The sequence below is a fragment of the Poecilia reticulata genome, chromosome 1 (assembly GCF_904066995.2).
Source record: "Poecilia reticulata chromosome 1, P_reticulata-male-v2, whole genome shotgun sequence".
NCBI classification, from domain to species: domain Eukaryota; kingdom Metazoa; phylum Chordata; class Actinopteri; order Cyprinodontiformes; family Poeciliidae; genus Poecilia; species Poecilia reticulata.
Genome location: NC_088830.1, coordinates 10,099,355 through 10,115,906, shown reverse-complemented (window position 1 = coordinate 10,115,906; position 16,552 = coordinate 10,099,355). Strand labels below are relative to the sequence as shown.

At 40.3% G+C, this 16,552-nt stretch overlaps 1 protein-coding gene across 5 annotated transcripts in view; it reads left to right on the top strand.

The window, feature by feature from the left end:
* The window catches only part of rbm20 (RNA binding motif protein 20), a 50,386-nt gene that overhangs the window by 32,087 nt on the left and 1,747 nt on the right, over positions 1 to 16,552 (top strand). For all 5 annotated transcript variants that reach the window (XM_008411124.3, XM_008411197.3, XM_081605142.1 and 2 more), the window contains exons 2-12: positions 9 to 1,020; positions 1,967 to 2,031; positions 2,399 to 2,508; positions 4,099 to 4,199; positions 10,741 to 10,887; positions 11,933 to 12,064; positions 12,145 to 12,224; positions 12,312 to 12,957; positions 13,038 to 13,124; positions 13,905 to 14,490; positions 15,568 to 15,633. In XM_008411124.3, coding sequence (XP_008409346.2) covers positions 9 to 1,020; positions 1,967 to 2,031; positions 2,399 to 2,508; positions 4,099 to 4,199; positions 10,741 to 10,887; positions 11,933 to 12,064; positions 12,145 to 12,224; positions 12,312 to 12,957; positions 13,038 to 13,124; positions 13,905 to 14,490; positions 15,568 to 15,633 — 3,032 coding nt within the window. The remainder of the gene's footprint in view (positions 1 to 8; positions 1,021 to 1,966; positions 2,032 to 2,398; positions 2,509 to 4,098; positions 4,200 to 10,740; positions 10,888 to 11,932; positions 12,065 to 12,144; positions 12,225 to 12,311; positions 12,958 to 13,037; positions 13,125 to 13,904; positions 14,491 to 15,567; positions 15,634 to 16,552) is intronic.

Genomic DNA, 16,552 nt, shown 5'->3' with positions numbered 1-16,552 from the left:
CCCTGTAGCATTATATCACCGCCGTTGGACAGCACAGAGAAGAAGGGTCTTCTGGTGGCTGCCCAGCTGCCAGGCAATGTGCAAGCTGGACCTCAGCTGCCGAACCAGTTCCTCCTGACCCCAGCAAGCCTTCAGCTTGCTCAGCTCCAGGCCCAGCTCACCCTCCATCGCCTCAAACTGGCTCAGGGAGGAAACACGGCCAACGCCGCCAGCATTCTCAACCAGTTGATTTCCAATGTCAACATGTCCCAGCCCCTGTTGAATCAATTAAGGAGTTCGTCTTTGGTCGGGAATCCACAGGGGGCCTTCCCCACTGGGGTGATTGGGTTCCCCTCCTCAAATTCAGCCGTTGGGTCGTTGGTGGGTGGGGCATTCAACCAAAACTCAGGGAATGTGCGACTGGATCATGCTTGTGGAGGGGCTGGGAAGGGGCAACAAGGTGGGGAGTACGGAAAAAATCCTGGATCAACTTACTCTTCTGACACCGACAGACGTCTTCAGTACAGCTTATCTGGAGGAACATCTGCTGACGGACAGTACGCGGGGATTAAATCTCAGGCCAAGAACATGACCAATGTTGGCTTTCACAGAGATTTCTACGGGCATGAATTGCAGGGACAACCAGTTGGGTTTAGCTCCAATGAGCCAGTGAACTCCACCGCACATAAGGAGCAATGGAAAGGCCATAACAACTTAAACCAAACTGGAAAGGTGAACATGGCTTCAAACCCTCCCACAGCATGGCCTTCAGCTGGGCAGCCCATTTGGTCCAGAACAGAACTGTACAACCCAGAAGAGCCGACCCCCGAGCCCAAGCTGAACTGTAGCGGGGTTTCCTCTTTCGGATCCAGTGGCCCGCAGGGCTTCGGAAGCTACCAGAACCTGCATGGGGGCGAGGAAACCCTGTCGTCAGGTACCAGGACACTCCAGGCCCATCAAGTCAGTGACTTTTATGGCATTACGCCTTCCCAGCTGCCACATCAGTGCAGCATCTGTGAAAAAAAGGTCTACAACCTCAAGGTGAGCATCTCCGTGAAAACGAGTGTGAAGTCATTTGTATGTAGGGCCACTAGATGGCACTGTGATCGAACGCACTTTTGACCTTTCGCTTCCACTTCACTGTAAACAGTAACCCGTCTCCATCTCCCATGAACAAACACATAAATTCCTCATCAGAAATGGTGTTGGACTGAACAGGTTCATTACGTTTAGCATCCAAGCGTTTTGGAGACTAACAGAAATCCAGTTTTTAGACAGACAATACCGCGTTAGACTTTGCATTGAATCTACGTTTCTTAGAAAACCGGTTAAATAAAAAGGGAACATGCTTTACATTTTCAACCAGATAATTTGTCTGTTTACGTTTTGTTAGAATGTGTCATGTCAAAAATGATTTACACCCCATTCAACAACCATTGCCATGACAACCATCAAACCTCCATGCTGGGCGGCCATTTTGGTTTTGCTTGTTTCCACTGGTATCTTGATGATTTATGTTTGACGATGAGCTCCAGGTGGGAAGGCCTCCTCGCCATCACTCTAATTTGTAGCTTCCGCTACAGATTCTCCATCAGATTCAAGTCAGGGTTTGGACTAGGCCACTCTAAGATGTCAATGAAATACTTTTGTAAGTCAAACTAATTTGAGTGAAGTTGATGCAGTTTGATAACCAGAATCAAGTGAAGTGTATGTATCACAGGATTGAAATAACTTTTTTTTGTAATAGTATGTGTTGTAAATAAACTTAATTGAATTGAATTGAAGACAAATAATTTTGGGCTTTTCTGTAAACAACTCGGGGATAAAAATAATAATAAAAAAAAAAAATTCCTGAGACGTTTGCAGTTATAATTTACAGCTTTAAGGAGCTTTCCTCCCAGCTACGGAGGACAAGGAGTGCCCGTCTAGTGAGCCAAAGCTGTTCAAGACTATGTTTGGACACGGCATGACGTTTATGTGTTTTCAGGACTGGGACCAGCATGTGAAGGGGAAACTACATCTGCAGAATCAAACTTTGTACGCCACCGACAGGTGAGCTTTTTAGTTCTTGTGCTTCTTCCTCAACCTGAAACTCGTGTTTTCTTGCCTTTTGTTCTTTTTGTGTGTGTGTGTGTGTGTGTGCGTGCGTGCGTGTGTGTGTGTGTGTGTGTGTGTGCGTGTGTGTGTGTGTAAAATAAAAAATTACAAGTGTAAACATGATTTTTGTCATATACTTCCTCTTGGCCTCTTGGACATAGCCGACACAACGGCATTCTGACTGTTTGGGCATTTTTTCTTCCTCGTCCTCGCTCTGTAAACAGCTGTCTTAATCTTTCCAGGCTTATGATCTCTGTCACAAGATATGAGTGAGCAAGGCAGGGGAGAGGCAGCTAAAATCAGCCTTCTGTGATTGTTGCAGCTCAGCGGCGGCGGCGGCCGGAGCCCCTCAGTACGCCGTCGGCAGGCCGTGTGATGGAGGGACGAACCCAGGAGGGACGAACCCCACAGTCGGCTCCGCCGCAAGTCAAGGTAGGCTACAATTCATTCATCAACACCTCCAACTAAGCGTTATTTACTACTGATATGTAATGTAGTAATGTTTTTTTCTGTCTGCTAAAGAATGTGAAGGAGAGTATTTCAAGAGTCATCCAACAGTATGTGATAGTTTATTGCTTGTCACGATGCAACTCGAACTGTTCACGTCTGCTGTTTGCAAAACATCGTTTTCAAATCTATGAACGCGTTAGATATTTGAGAAATGCTCCTGTGAGAGCAGAGAGCTAACAAAATGGCCGCCTTTTTTCTGTACAGGAAAACAAAATCTTCCTGTTAGCTTTAACAGCATTGCAGAGATGAACCGCGGATCTCCACACTCTATTACGTCCTTTTTGTCACATTGAGTACCAGAGCGTGGTCCAGACAGCATGAAAGACAACTTGTGCCAAACTATTACTGTTGACAATATCCAAGGGACATGACTTTGAGTCGTCTCCAGTCTCAGTTTCACTCAGACAGCACATGATACCTGAGCCTGGTTTACGTCCAGGCCGCAAATCAGTAACTAAAGCATATTGTGAACAACTTTTTTCTTGTAATTTGGCCATGTAGAACCTAGCAAAAATATTGCATTTCCTTTAAACCTTTTTTTACATTTTTTTTTAACATCTTATCAGGTTACTAAAGAACATGTTTATTGGAACTGTATGTGCTACACAAAGTAGTGTACATACATGAGGGTAAAATGAAGCATAGTTTTGAAAAACCTTCTTCAGTAAAATCTAAACAGGAGTCATGTATTTATCCTGATATCCATAAATAAAAGGCAATCGAATAAACTCCCTTGATAACTCACTAAATCGGTAAACTTACTAAAGTAATCGAAGGTTAAATGTAGCTGTACTGTTAAGTCCTCGGAGGTAACGTGCAATACCATATATTTCAGTATGGTATTGATCCGATATCAACTATACACAGTGCCAGTATCACCAGTACCAATACCTTTTATTTAAGTTTGACATATCATTAAACCTCTGATCTCTCTGTGCTTTTTCTTGACTTTTTTTTTTTTTTTCAAACAAATTACTGAATTTGGACAAAAGTTATACGTGTATACTTCAATAAAATACTTTAATAACAAAATAAAATGACAAATGGTAATGGGAAAGCAAAAAAAAAAATCATTTGAGAGCAAATCAATCCATACCTTTTGAAAAAGAGTTGAAAAATTCTAATACAAAAATAAAATTTCAAGATGTAATCTTAAGTATCAATACTTTGGATCTCCGCTCAGAGTTTTGTTTGGGGAACAAACAGCATCATGAAGGGACCAGCAGATCAGCTCAGGGAGAATGCACTAAAGCCACATTTTTACAGTTTTTCCTCCTCTAGTTTAGATATAAATACCAAATAAATACTCCTTTTTACTCCAGACATGGTAACTAAAAACTTCTAAATTAAAAAACTCACATTCTTGTTGGAAAATGAAGTCTAATGATTCAATCTGAGTTATTTAGAAGATGATTTTCGAATGTTTTAGCTATATTAGCATCAAATGTGGCTTTTTACTCACTGCTCTCCTGCTGTCCTTCACGACGTCTCTAACATGTGTTGTTTGAACAGATGTGTCGTCAGGAACCAAAGCCTCATACCTGCCAGCAGCAGCCATGAAGACGTATCCCACAGCAGACGCAGCGTTTACCCCCCACCAGCCGGAGTCAAAGGTCAGACAAAGGTTCTGCCTTGTGTTTACTTAGAAATTATTCCAGTTTACGCTCAATGTCTGAATATGTGATTTAACAGGTTTTAAAGGCTTAAAGGAACAACCACTACTTTCTTTGACTAAGAAAAGAACCCATTTTCTTGGAATGTTTAAATCATTGCTTTTCCTCACGTTTATATTATTGGATGTCGTTGTATGTTTTCATATTTCTTAAAATACCTTTTGCTTTTGTGTGAACAGACTATGTTTAAAAAAAAAAAAATTCTGTTTAAAAAATTTATTTTTTTTCTTGTTAATATCCTCTGGGAGGCAACAACACTGAGCTTGTTGAATTTCACAGTCTTTTGTCTTTCCCGTGCTGACAAGGATCACTAATTTAAGATTCTTGGCAGTGAAATATAAACTTAAAGAAAATGTTCCACTGAGATTAAAAATAAATGTTAAGAGTGGGAACCACTGTGGCCTCAGTGGTTTTATAAAAAGCCTTTTTTTTTTTACTTGAGATGATTTTTTTCTTCCCCCTTACTGCAGAAATTAACTCAAATTAATTTTTTCAGTGTGAGATTATGTAACTACTAGAACATGAATTTCTGCTTTTTTTTTCTTTTTTTCTAGCAGTGGTGAAGTTTTATTTTACACCTCCAGTGTTTGTTATTCAGTCACATTATTTCAGCTTCAAGTGACTTTAATCGACTCTTACATGAACTAATTGCATTATGTACATATTTTAAAAGAAAGAGAAAAATTGGCTAACCTTTTTTCTATTCCAGACAATTGAAGTCTCTTCAGAACAAACAAAACAAATCCTTCATAGTTTCATGTTAAACAAAACTGAAAGTTGCGTTTAAAATAAGCACCAGTCCAAAATTAACATTGTTTATTACCCTCTGAACCTCCTCTGGGTTGCTCCAGTTCCTGCTAATCATTTTGTAAGGACATGATATTCCTAAGCTGAATGACAGAAAGGTCAGCAGACATGAATGTAAGTCACGACATTTTTATACGCCTCCGTATTATTATTCCCTGGGAACAGAGCTGCAGAGGCATGCCTCGCAGTCAGCCGGTCTCTCCTCTAAAACAGGAAACCGGGAAACAGCATCTGTTGATGGACGTCCATCACGCAGGCAGACGTCTCGAAAAGCACGCAGCGGATGATAAGTGAGGTGAAAGGAGCCCAAAATTACCCCGGGTGACTTGCAGACAGGCTGAATTGGAACGCAGCATGAAGCTGTCCGCAATGTGTGGACTGGAACAGGCACGCAATGATGTGTGTGTTTTATTTTGACAAAAACACACACGTGTACAGTTCGGTGCAGCAAATTCATTCATCACTTTTTGTGATGTGAAACATTACTATATTTATTCTTTATTTATAAAAACTTATTTTCACTCTTCTTTAGTTCGAGCTATTGTAGCCGGTGGATACTTTGTGCAGAAAACACAAAAAAAGGTTTTTTCAAACTTTTTGCATGGGTACAAGCAAATAATGAACTTTTAATTTAACCATTTAAGAAGTTTTTAAATATCAACTGAACTTCTCGTTTCTACCATGATGGTTGTGGTCGCTTTTCTTAAAGGAGATGGGGCAAAATTTCATTCAAGGGTGTAATGAGTTAAAAAAAAAAAAAAACTCTGTTGGTTTCACTCCAAACAGGTTTTCTGTTAATTATTTGCATGTGAGTTCAGTAGAGATTGAACCTGCTGTGTTGTGCAGAGTGTAAGCCTGGCAGAATGTGTCCCTACATCAATACTGGGTAACGACGTTTCATATAACGCAACGCATGGCTCTGACCAGACATGGCTATGATTTAATGCAAACATAATGCACTGAAAAATCAAACAAAACAAAAACACTTGGACTTCCACTGCATTTGTTTTGCACCAAATCTAGACGTATTCAGTCATTTTGAGTGTGGTTTGTCAGTAAATTTTCAAAATAACATTTAAAATGGAATTAAAATTTTTACAAAGCCCACATTTCTGTGTTAAAAATGTTTTTTTAATTTTTTTAATTTTAAATATATATACGTAAATATATTCTGATATAATTTGATGTTTTCATTAGATGTATTGCAGCTTTGTACAGGATCATGTATTAACAACTGCAGAAATGCACCAGATTTGACCCGTGGTTAATTTCCATCTGTAGTCCAGAAGAGTTAGGTTATCAAAAAATGTTATCTAATATCTTGTCTGAAAACAATAGTAATACTTAAAGTTAAAAAAAAAATTGTTTGGGACTTGCCAAATACTTTGCATGAGCGGTAAAGTCCTAAAAATAAATAAGTAAGCGACTTTCTAAATCTGACCTAATCAGATTCACCTTATTCAAATTAACAAAACCACAGCGTCCTTTTTTATTAATCCTTTACTTCTTTGACAAAACCGCAGTGTCCTGTGACCTCATATGTCATCTTATTGATCGCAGGTTTTGTTTGTTTTATTTTTTTAATTCACTAAAGATTTTACTGTATCAGTGTAAAAATATTTACAAGCGGTGCTTCAAGAGCTAATGTTAGTCCCAATAAAAACACACACCTGTCTGAGCCGGACATGTGCGGGTTTTATTGTGTAGAAAGCCGTGCTCTGAACAAAGAGCTCACACACATACAACATTGTCAAATATGTGCATCAAACTTTAACGCTAATCTCTGTTTTTTATGGTGCAAACACAGTTTCTGCCACGTCTGCCCTGACATTCAAGTACACGGTTGACGTGTCTTCATGCTGCAGAGTCTGTGGGTCTGCAGTGAAGTAACACAGTAGCTTTGTTGCTTCTTGCAAAAAGAACAGCGATAAACACTGGATTACAGCTAACCACTGTTTGGAAGAGCAACCTAGAGGCCTCTGGGTCGCACCCTTGTCCCGCAGTATAAAGTTTCAGAGCAGCGAGGGGCTGGTAAAGCGATCCGAGGAGCTGGCATGAGAGCCGTGTGTGTAGGAACGCAAAGGAGAAACTGTAAAACCGAAGAGACTTTCTCCCTTCATCAAGCAACATGCTGGAGGCCGCTTCGGGCAAATAAACCGGAAGATCCCGGGGAGACGTTTCAGCTGGTTTTTACAAAGCAAAACGACTTTAAATAAGAAAAAAAAAATCAAGAAAGTTATGTGAGGATGTTGCTGCAGTCTAAACCAGGGGTGTCCGAAGTGCGTCTCTGGAGTCGTTTTGTACGGCCCGTGACTGCAGTTTAACAATAATCTACATTTTTATTTGTAGTCAGGGGCAAAAATGATTACCAACAAGTTAAAATCTTTTAAAGATGAAAATAATTAGGGATGCAAAGTAATTGTTATTAAATAATAATCATGTTTTTTTTTTTTCATTTCTTTTTAATTTCGTGATAAATATAACCTTTATTCCACCCAAATCTGCTTTAAATCATTTCACTAAACTTGACTAAACAAGACAGAGATTCTGGTAAAACAAAAATACAAACATCTAGTCAAACCAAAGTGAATTTGCTAGCTGAACAGCTTTCTTTTAGTGAAAACGTGCAAAACCCTTTTTATAAGTTTTGTATTTGTATTTTTCTGACTGCTTCACCCCCCAGTCGGTCGTAGCTGGTGGCTGATCACACTGGATATTTCTGGAGTTTTTCCTCTCCACAGTCGCTACATACATGCGTAGTATGAAGCTGAAACTCTTCCATCGATTTGAACAATAAACTGAACTTGACTACATTGTTTGTTAACTCCGATCAAATTGAAATGTATAAACTTGACTTGGAATCTGTCAGTAAAAAAATTGCTTTACAAGTTGTATTCCTCTGGCCTGTGTGACATAAAGTTTGGCTACTGCTAGCTTAAGCAAAACCACAAAAAGTGCTGACAGAAGGTTTCGGACACAGCTAACAGCTTAGCACACCGCAGCAGGTAAATAGTTAATGGCTGTATTGTTGGTTTCAGTTTATTCTCAGGAGGCCATGACACCGACGGAGCAAGAAGCAACGCGGCTTAACCGTAATGGTTTATGGTTTATGGGAGCAGCTACTGTTTAAATGCTAAGTCAACAAACGCTGTAGTTGCTCTGATCAAACTCCTGCAGCTTATAGGGACTTTTGTTCTCTCTTTTATACCTAACCAGCCTATTCCTGGATGTGTTTATTGAGCTCAGCTTGTACTGACCTTTGTGTTTTCTGCTGCCCAGGCAGAGCTGGCGAACTCTTCTAATAGAATTATCACTCGTTCATCTGATGCCGTTAATATCATAACAGGTTCAGCCGGCCAGGAAACGCTAAGTCACCCCACAGACTTTCAATAATCTTAGGTCGTCTGTTCGACCTTTTGGTGGAAGCCCAAATGACAATATGGTCTCCTTTTGAGCTTTTAAATCATAAAAAAGATGTTGGTGTTGTTTAATGAGCAAAAAATAAATAAATAAATAAAAATAAAAATTCTGTACTGACTTTGTCGGGTTTTGAACAGCAGCTGGATAACATCAAACTGAGTCAGCCTGATGCTCAGAAAACGCAGCGCTCCGACATCATGGATGACTTTTGAGAGAACAAGGTGTCCTTATGCTCCCATTGGACTCTCCACACTTGAGCAGAGTAAAGTCTGTGTTATTGTTGGGTATTCCTTGAACAAATTCCCTGTAAAACCCGAAACCCTGGCGTCCGACCCAAAGTGGGATTAAGACCACCGCCTGTCCCACACATGGAGCTGTCTGTCAGACGGCGGGCAGCAGGGGGAGCCGAGGAAACTGCAGCCACAGCACAATGGCTACGGAAACGAGACAGCTTTATGTGACGAGCACAACGGTGGATGCTTATCACAGTATTTGTAGTTTTAACGTTGCAGAATTTATTAGGTTGAAGGCGAGGCATTTAGTGACGCGTTTAAAAACTCTGAAATCGTGTTTGTTGGCTATGAAAGCAGCTAAAGGCTAAAGGGCTCCTAACGTTGTAGTATTGGGTAAAGAGAACATGTAAATATGCCGTAATTTTCATCTTTTCTCCCGTAATGTGACATTTAGTAATAAACGCAAACAAAATTCTTGAAAGCAAATGTTTTCATGTCTTTATTTCCTGATGAAAGTGGAAAATAGTACAGAAACAACTGGCATAAGACCTCATATGGCTTGAAACCAAAAGGTCTCACGCGGTTGGTGTGTAACTGGAAGTATATTTCTGTAAAAAGAAACCTTTTGATTTCCTGTATTTGTTCTCTGTTCATATCGGAGGGTTAGATACACAGTATGCTGCAAAATATCATGAAATAACCACAAACCTCAAAGTGTTTTGTTAAGATTTCATGTGGTGTAATAATAATAATTATTTGTTATTATTATCTGGCCCCAATTAACTGCATTTTGAAAAGTGACAGTGAATAGCTATATATATATAAACTACTTTTTTAAAACTACTTAAAGATCAGGAATATATATATATATATATATATATATATATATATATATATATATATATATATATATATATATACTGCTCAAAAAAATAAAGGGAACACTTTAACATTTAAGTGAACACTGAAGTGTTCCCTTTATTTTTTTGAGCTATATATATATATATATATATATATATATATATGTTCCTGATCTTTAAGTAGTTTTATTTTGTCAAGTCTCAGAGTTGAGTAAACTTTTTGTTTCTGTATTAAACTGAAGAAAGAAAAGGGCAGGAGTGGGAACTACTTGCAGGGTGCTTAGCGGCAGGTTTTAGAATTTGTAACTAATGAAAATATTCAATTTTTTCTCTCGCACTTCCTTTAGTGATAATGTGATTTTTTTTTTTTTTTGCCACCTCCAAATCTTTTCAGACATTGCCATAAATGTTCAATAAACGACCAGCCTCTCCTCTGTAACACCCAACAGCTGTTGTTGTTAACTGATTTTCTCACCTGAGCTGTGGGCTTCTACAGCTCCTCCAGAGTCTCCCTCGGCTGTGTGTCTTGATTAACGCTCTCCTTTCCCCCGCCGGTCCGTTTAGGTGAACCGCTGTGCCTCGGTAGGTTTGCAGCCGAGTGTCAAATGTGAGAAATGTCTGGGTCTCGTCAACTGACAACTCTCTAAATCCAAACAAGAAACCTTCATTATCACCACAGTGCTGCTGCCAGGGGGGCTAATAATAAATGGGATCATGCGGTTTAATGTTGCACATAGTTAGACAGCCAGGTTTTCCACACTATGCTTGACTTTTAAATCCTGCATTTTATGCAGACATTAGGTGAGGCCGCTGTCTGAAACCAAGACGGCTTCAAAGGGCCTTAAAACTCCAGGGACCAAAGTCAAAATGAGAGACGACTTTAATAAGACAAGGAACTTTTCCATTACATGGACAGAGTAGATTCACTGGCTGTTCCCTGTTATTATTATGAGGCAGAGCAAACTTAACATTCTTCTGTGTATAATGCCTAAGAGTTGCAATAAATCCTGTAAAAACTCTCGCCTGTGTAACGTGTGTTTAGCTACCTCGAAAACTGGGAATGTAGCTCTGTTAAATGAGTAGGACTTTATTCCTGATGCTCATCAGATTCGATCACTGATCCGAGTGTTGGACACACGTCTGTCTGTTTTGTGCTTGTAGCCGTTTCCACCCAGGAAGGCCTCGGCCGGCCGCGTCGTTCACATCTGCAACCTGCCCGAAGGCAGCTGCACGGAGAACGACGTCATCAACCTGGGAATACCGTTCGGGAAGGTCACCAACTACATCCTGATGCGCTCAACCCATCAGGTACAAAATTAACTTACTCTGTAGTCACAGTTCTTCAGCTGTGTGGCTCAGATTCAGTGCAGCTCATTCGGCTAATTCCAGTTAATGCTCTGCTCAGATGAAATCGTCTGTACGAAGTACCAAATTTTCTTCTCCTCATAATAATCTCAGATGAAGGGAAATCTGGGTTTAGCTAAGCTTTTTGTCTTGAGACGTAGAATGAGATGTTAGATAAATAAGTAACAATCAATCATTTAACCATGACTCTGAAAATCATCCTGCGATTTTCAGATTAAAAGAAGGCAAATGTATTTTGAATATGTGCTAGAGAATATCTTCATGTCTTCATATCTTTACATACCCAACCATCTACTTGTTACTTTGAGTTGGCCACGTAGTGACTCTCGTACAGCAACAGAGTGTCTTCAGTCAGAGGCTTCTTCAGATTTGCTGTAACGCAGACCGCCACAGAAGAGCAAACTCTTTGAAGACTTACAACAACATTTAATTTTCCTTTTTGGGTCAACGCAGCGTTTTTGGAGCTGAACTGAATAATTAACCCTTTGTGGGACCATGTCTCATTGTAAAACATCTAGAGAATCAAGGTTAAAGTTTCTGTGCAGCTGTCAGCAGGCGTTTGTTAACCGAGGAAGTGGTGAGTATAGCTTTCTTTCTGCAGCTCGCCTCCAAGGTCCCAGTTGTTGCAGCAACTTTAATTGCCATGACCTCCCAGTCATAATATAGTAGTGCAGCTTGGGCCAATAACTTAAGAAGTAAAATATTTATGAAATTATGTCAACACTTCATTTTCAGATGACTTATTTTTATTTTTTTCAAAAATTATTTTTGGATTCGTTTTTTCATGCTTTTTTTTTTTTTGTCGCTCTTGAAAGTTTTACAGTTTTCTTAAGGAAGCCGTGGAACATATTAAAATGACTTCCAGCTTTGTAATGGTCACTTTCAAACGTAACTATTTAAAACGTTGCTATGCCTTGATGTACCACCAGATTGTCACTCTCGTTGTTATTGTTTTTTTTAATGGAAGCTCTCTCTGCTCCTTCACTAGGCCTTTCTGGAGATGGCGTATGTAGAGGCAGCTCAGGCCATGGTTCAATACTATCAACTGACTCCGGCCACGATTAACGGTCAGAAACTCCTCATACGGATGTCTAAGAGGTACAAGGAGCTGCAGCTCAAGGTAAAATAACGACAAAGAAGCAACCGACACTCAGGATGTGTTGGTCAGCCACTAAGCCTGGATATTTTCTTTCTTTGCAGAAACCTGGTAAAGATGTTCAGTCAATCATCCAGGATATTACCTCACAGCAGGAAAGGGACAAAATGCAAGAACTTGAACAGTAAGGAAACTGTTGCGTTCTAGTCCCTAAATTTTCAAAAAGTAAAACATTTACAGAGATATGTTTCTCTTTATTGTTTCTTGTCAGCTACCTTCCAGACAGAGCGCGGTCTCGCAGCCCCATCAGCCGCTCCCTGAGTCCTCATTCCCACAGTCCCAGTTTCACGTCGTGCAGCTCTGCCCACAGCCCCCCGGCGGCTCCGTGCCGGGGTCAGGACAGGGGCAGCAACGGCCTGAGCCCTCACCGGGGCTCCAGAGACTGGATATCGCACTTGAGACGAGGGGAGGATGAGAGGGAGCGGGACGGTCCCTGGAGGAACGGCGGCAGCGGCGGCGGTGGCAGCATGGACGACAGTCGACCCAACGGGAGGACGGCCGACCGGTGGAAGAGCTACCACAAACACTTGGGTCACTTGAGGTCAACAGACGAACGCGGAAGCGGCGAAGCGACAACGACGAGGAGCAGCAGAGACTGGCACCCGCGGGACAGCCCCCTGGGCTCGTCTTTCAACTCCTACAGGAGCATGGACGAAGATTTCAGCAGGACATCTCACTATCGGCATGACGCAAAGCCGAGGAGGAGGGACGGCGACCACCCCGTCCGGTCGAGACACTCCGAGTTTGAGACGACGAACGAGCCGCGGTGTCGAACGCCGGAGGACAAGAGGCGGAGCAGAAACCCGAGCAGGAGGCACGCCGAGAAACAGGAGAGAGAAGCTGCTCCCGAAAACACTGTGAGCACCTTTTGCTTCTGCATCGCCGGATAATTACATCCGTCTCATCTTTTGACCAATAAAATGTCTTCTCCTTTCAGGACGCCGCAGCCAAAGAAAAATCTGTTCTGCCACAACAAAGCAACAAGTCAAGAGAGGCGGCTGAAAATGACAAGGACGGAGAAACTGTGAGTAAATAATCAGGATTTTCATACTATTTGCGGACAAGATTATTGACCTGGTATGCTTTAAACCTAAATACTTGAATTGGCTAAGACATGCATAAATTGTCATAAATATGTTCATCATGAGCGGTTTACTGCTCCAGTACCTTAATAGAATTACTAAATGTAATTTTATTCATAATTTACAATTATACATACATGCATACAATTATACATGCATACATGCATACATACATACATGCATGCATACATACATACATACATACATACATACATACATACATACATACATACATACATACATACATACATACATACATACATACATACATACATACATACATACATACATACATACATACATATTACATAATTTATATCTTCTTTATATCTAAATACAGTATTACATAAAACTTTTTATTACTGTGTCTATATGGGCCTATATATTTTTTCTTTTCTTTTTTTACCTGTTAATGGGAGTGATAACCTTTTTTTTCTTTTATATGGCTCAAAATGAAGCAATAAATGTAAAAAACAGACTAAAACAAAGCGTGGAACAAAGTTCAAAATGTATTTTTAACAACTCAAACTTTGAAGCATCTATACAAGATTTGAAACATGTCAGTTTCTTGACAGTAAACGGTAGACGACTATCTGTATTCGACATTCAGTCGTATCAAACGAGTCCGTATTTTAAACATTTTTGTTGTCTGCAGCTTTAGGTCAAACGTGTAAGCGCCTTGTTGTGTGTTTGTGAAACATTTCCTTCATCCGTGTCGTCAGGAGAATGTGCTGGAAAGTGCCGAGGACACGGATGAAGAATGTTGGTATCCCAAAAACATGGAGGAGCTGGTCACGGTGGATGAAGTGGGAGGGGAGGACGACTGCATCCTCGAGCCAGATCTCTCTGAGCTCGAGGAGTTTGCTTCCTGTCGCAAACAGCCGATAGCGGAGCAACCGCAGCAGAAGCCCACGTCTCCATCGACTACAGCAGTGGAGGAGCACAAAGAATCCGGCGAGAAACCTAAACGGGAGGACTCTGTTGAGGAGATGGGGGGCGAGGCGTCAGCATCCAAAGTTGAGAAAGCAGAGGATCAAATCGCCGCACCAAGTACTGAAACCGAGAAAGTGAATTTAGAGACGACAGAGCAAAAAGTGTCGGACATCAGTGGCTTCCCCAGTGAGGAGTTCAAAGCGGCGCTAGAGGAGACGTGCTTGGAGAGCGCCAAGCTTCCCAACAACACGGCGCCGGAGGAGCCAATGGAAAATCATGTCTGTTTGTTAGACGACAGCAGAAGCCAGGAAGAAACACAGACTCCAGATAAAATCCATCTGGAAGTTCAGCTGAAGGACGTCAGTCTGAAAAGAGGTACTTCCCTATAATATGTGTGGGTTTTTTTATCTTCTTCAAAGGTGACTTTCAAAAATATGTTACATTGATTAGGATTTTTCATTTTCCGTAATCACGCAGCAACATGTTTTATTAAGAGGCTTAGAGAACAATAAAAGTTAAATGTCACTAAGCAAGTTTTACGTTGCGAGTGGATCGAAGATCTTTCCAAAAATAGTAATGAACCGTAGTGCAGAGCATTCTGGGTAAATACAACCAAAACAAATGCAAGAGTCAAGTGCTAGTGAGAAAAATGGCTCATTGAGTTTTCTTGAAAACAAAAAAAAAGAAATCTTACAGCCATGAAAATCTGACACTACTTCATTTTTGTTTTCGTTTTGTAAAGAAGGAAGTTGAGATCAGTGTCTTCTTGAGAGGTTTTTGTGCCATTTCCTTCAGTGGTTCTTGGTGTAGCGCCACCACAGGCGAGGAGGTTAAGCAAGTTTTTAAATTGGTTTAGATTGTTGGACAGTGTGACAGCGAACCTGGAAAATGGAACAAATGTAGCAGAGTCTACCGGACCGTCAGGTACGAAAACATCCTTAAAGTTCTGCTTTTGGGTTTTGGGGGGTTTTGCTCTGAGATGTTTGAGCAGTTGATTAACAGCTTGTTTATATTCAAATGTATTTTTGTAATAATTTGCCTCCACATTTTGGAGCTCAACTTGCATCTCGTTTCTGATTGAGGATTCCACATTTTCTCCACTGACTCATATTTTAATCAGGAGTCTTTACATTTGAGACTGTTTCTGTTCTATGAACCACCGTGGTTTAGAGAAAACCCTAACAAAATAAGTATTTAAAAAAAATCATCCTATGTGCCCAATTCTTCCCCCCAAAATTATAATTGAACTACAGAAAAAATAACTGTTCAAAAAACAAAACTTACTGACGTTTACATCAATAATAAGTGTATGTGAAACCAGAAAACAAAACTGTACCATTTTACAATTTTTTTCTTTTGAGAGGGAAAAAAAATCCAAAGGGACCAAACACAATAAGTAAACAATAAGTGAACTTAACAACAACTTTCTTATTGCTGAAATGTCTTTGACAGAGATCGAAGCCCCCTCCTCATCTCTAGAGCAGGACAAAGCTGTCAGTGAACACAGCATTCCTTTGGGTAAGCACATTACACTTCAACATAGTCACTAAAACTTTATTAACATCATAAAACATTGCAAACTGTTGCCACGTGGCCAGTTATATGACGCAGCCTCAGCAGCAGCTAAATCAATCTTGTTTCATATTTCAGAGGCTGGATTATAGATGCTTACGTCTCCCACCCAAAACTCTTCTCAGCTGTTTGAGAATCTGACTTGATCTTCACAAAATGTCACTTTATTTGTCACATTTCCAGTTGTTTTAAACTTTTGAACACTTAGTCTGACTACAAAGTGGGGACTTCTTTTCTCGAAGAATCTCCCTTGTATGAACGGCATGTTCTCTTGTCTTTTCCATTTTGAAGAGCGGCTGATTAAAGAGGTTGTATTTGTAACGTCACTTTTACATCCCAGGAGAACATAATGTCACGAATTACTAATTAAGAGTTCAATAAAACACTTAAAGTAACTTGGTAGGTGACATGGGAATTGGACAAACAAATTTAAGCTACACTTATTTTACAGAAATCTTCAGGGGTTGTCAATAGTTATGGCACCTGTGATTTGTAAATATATATATATATATATATATATATATATATATATTTTCTGCTATGCAATGTTTTTCACCTAAAAGCAATTGAACTCCGATTGAATGTGTTGTGCCACCTTTAAGGACGGAGACCGACAGCAGCATTCTTTTAACAGAACAATTGCCTTATTTCTGCTGAAACAACTTTTTAAAATAATAAATCACGCAAGCACATTAGACCCGAATGTTGAAGACTGCACAACGATACTTTTTAAAATGTTGTCACAAACATCACGGAAGGAGAATGCCAACCAATAAAAGTTTTGGCAAGTCCTATGTGAGATTCCCTGCTTTTCCTGGCCGAGACCCATGAGTCATGTGTTGTTCTGGTTCTGGGTGGTGTTGGA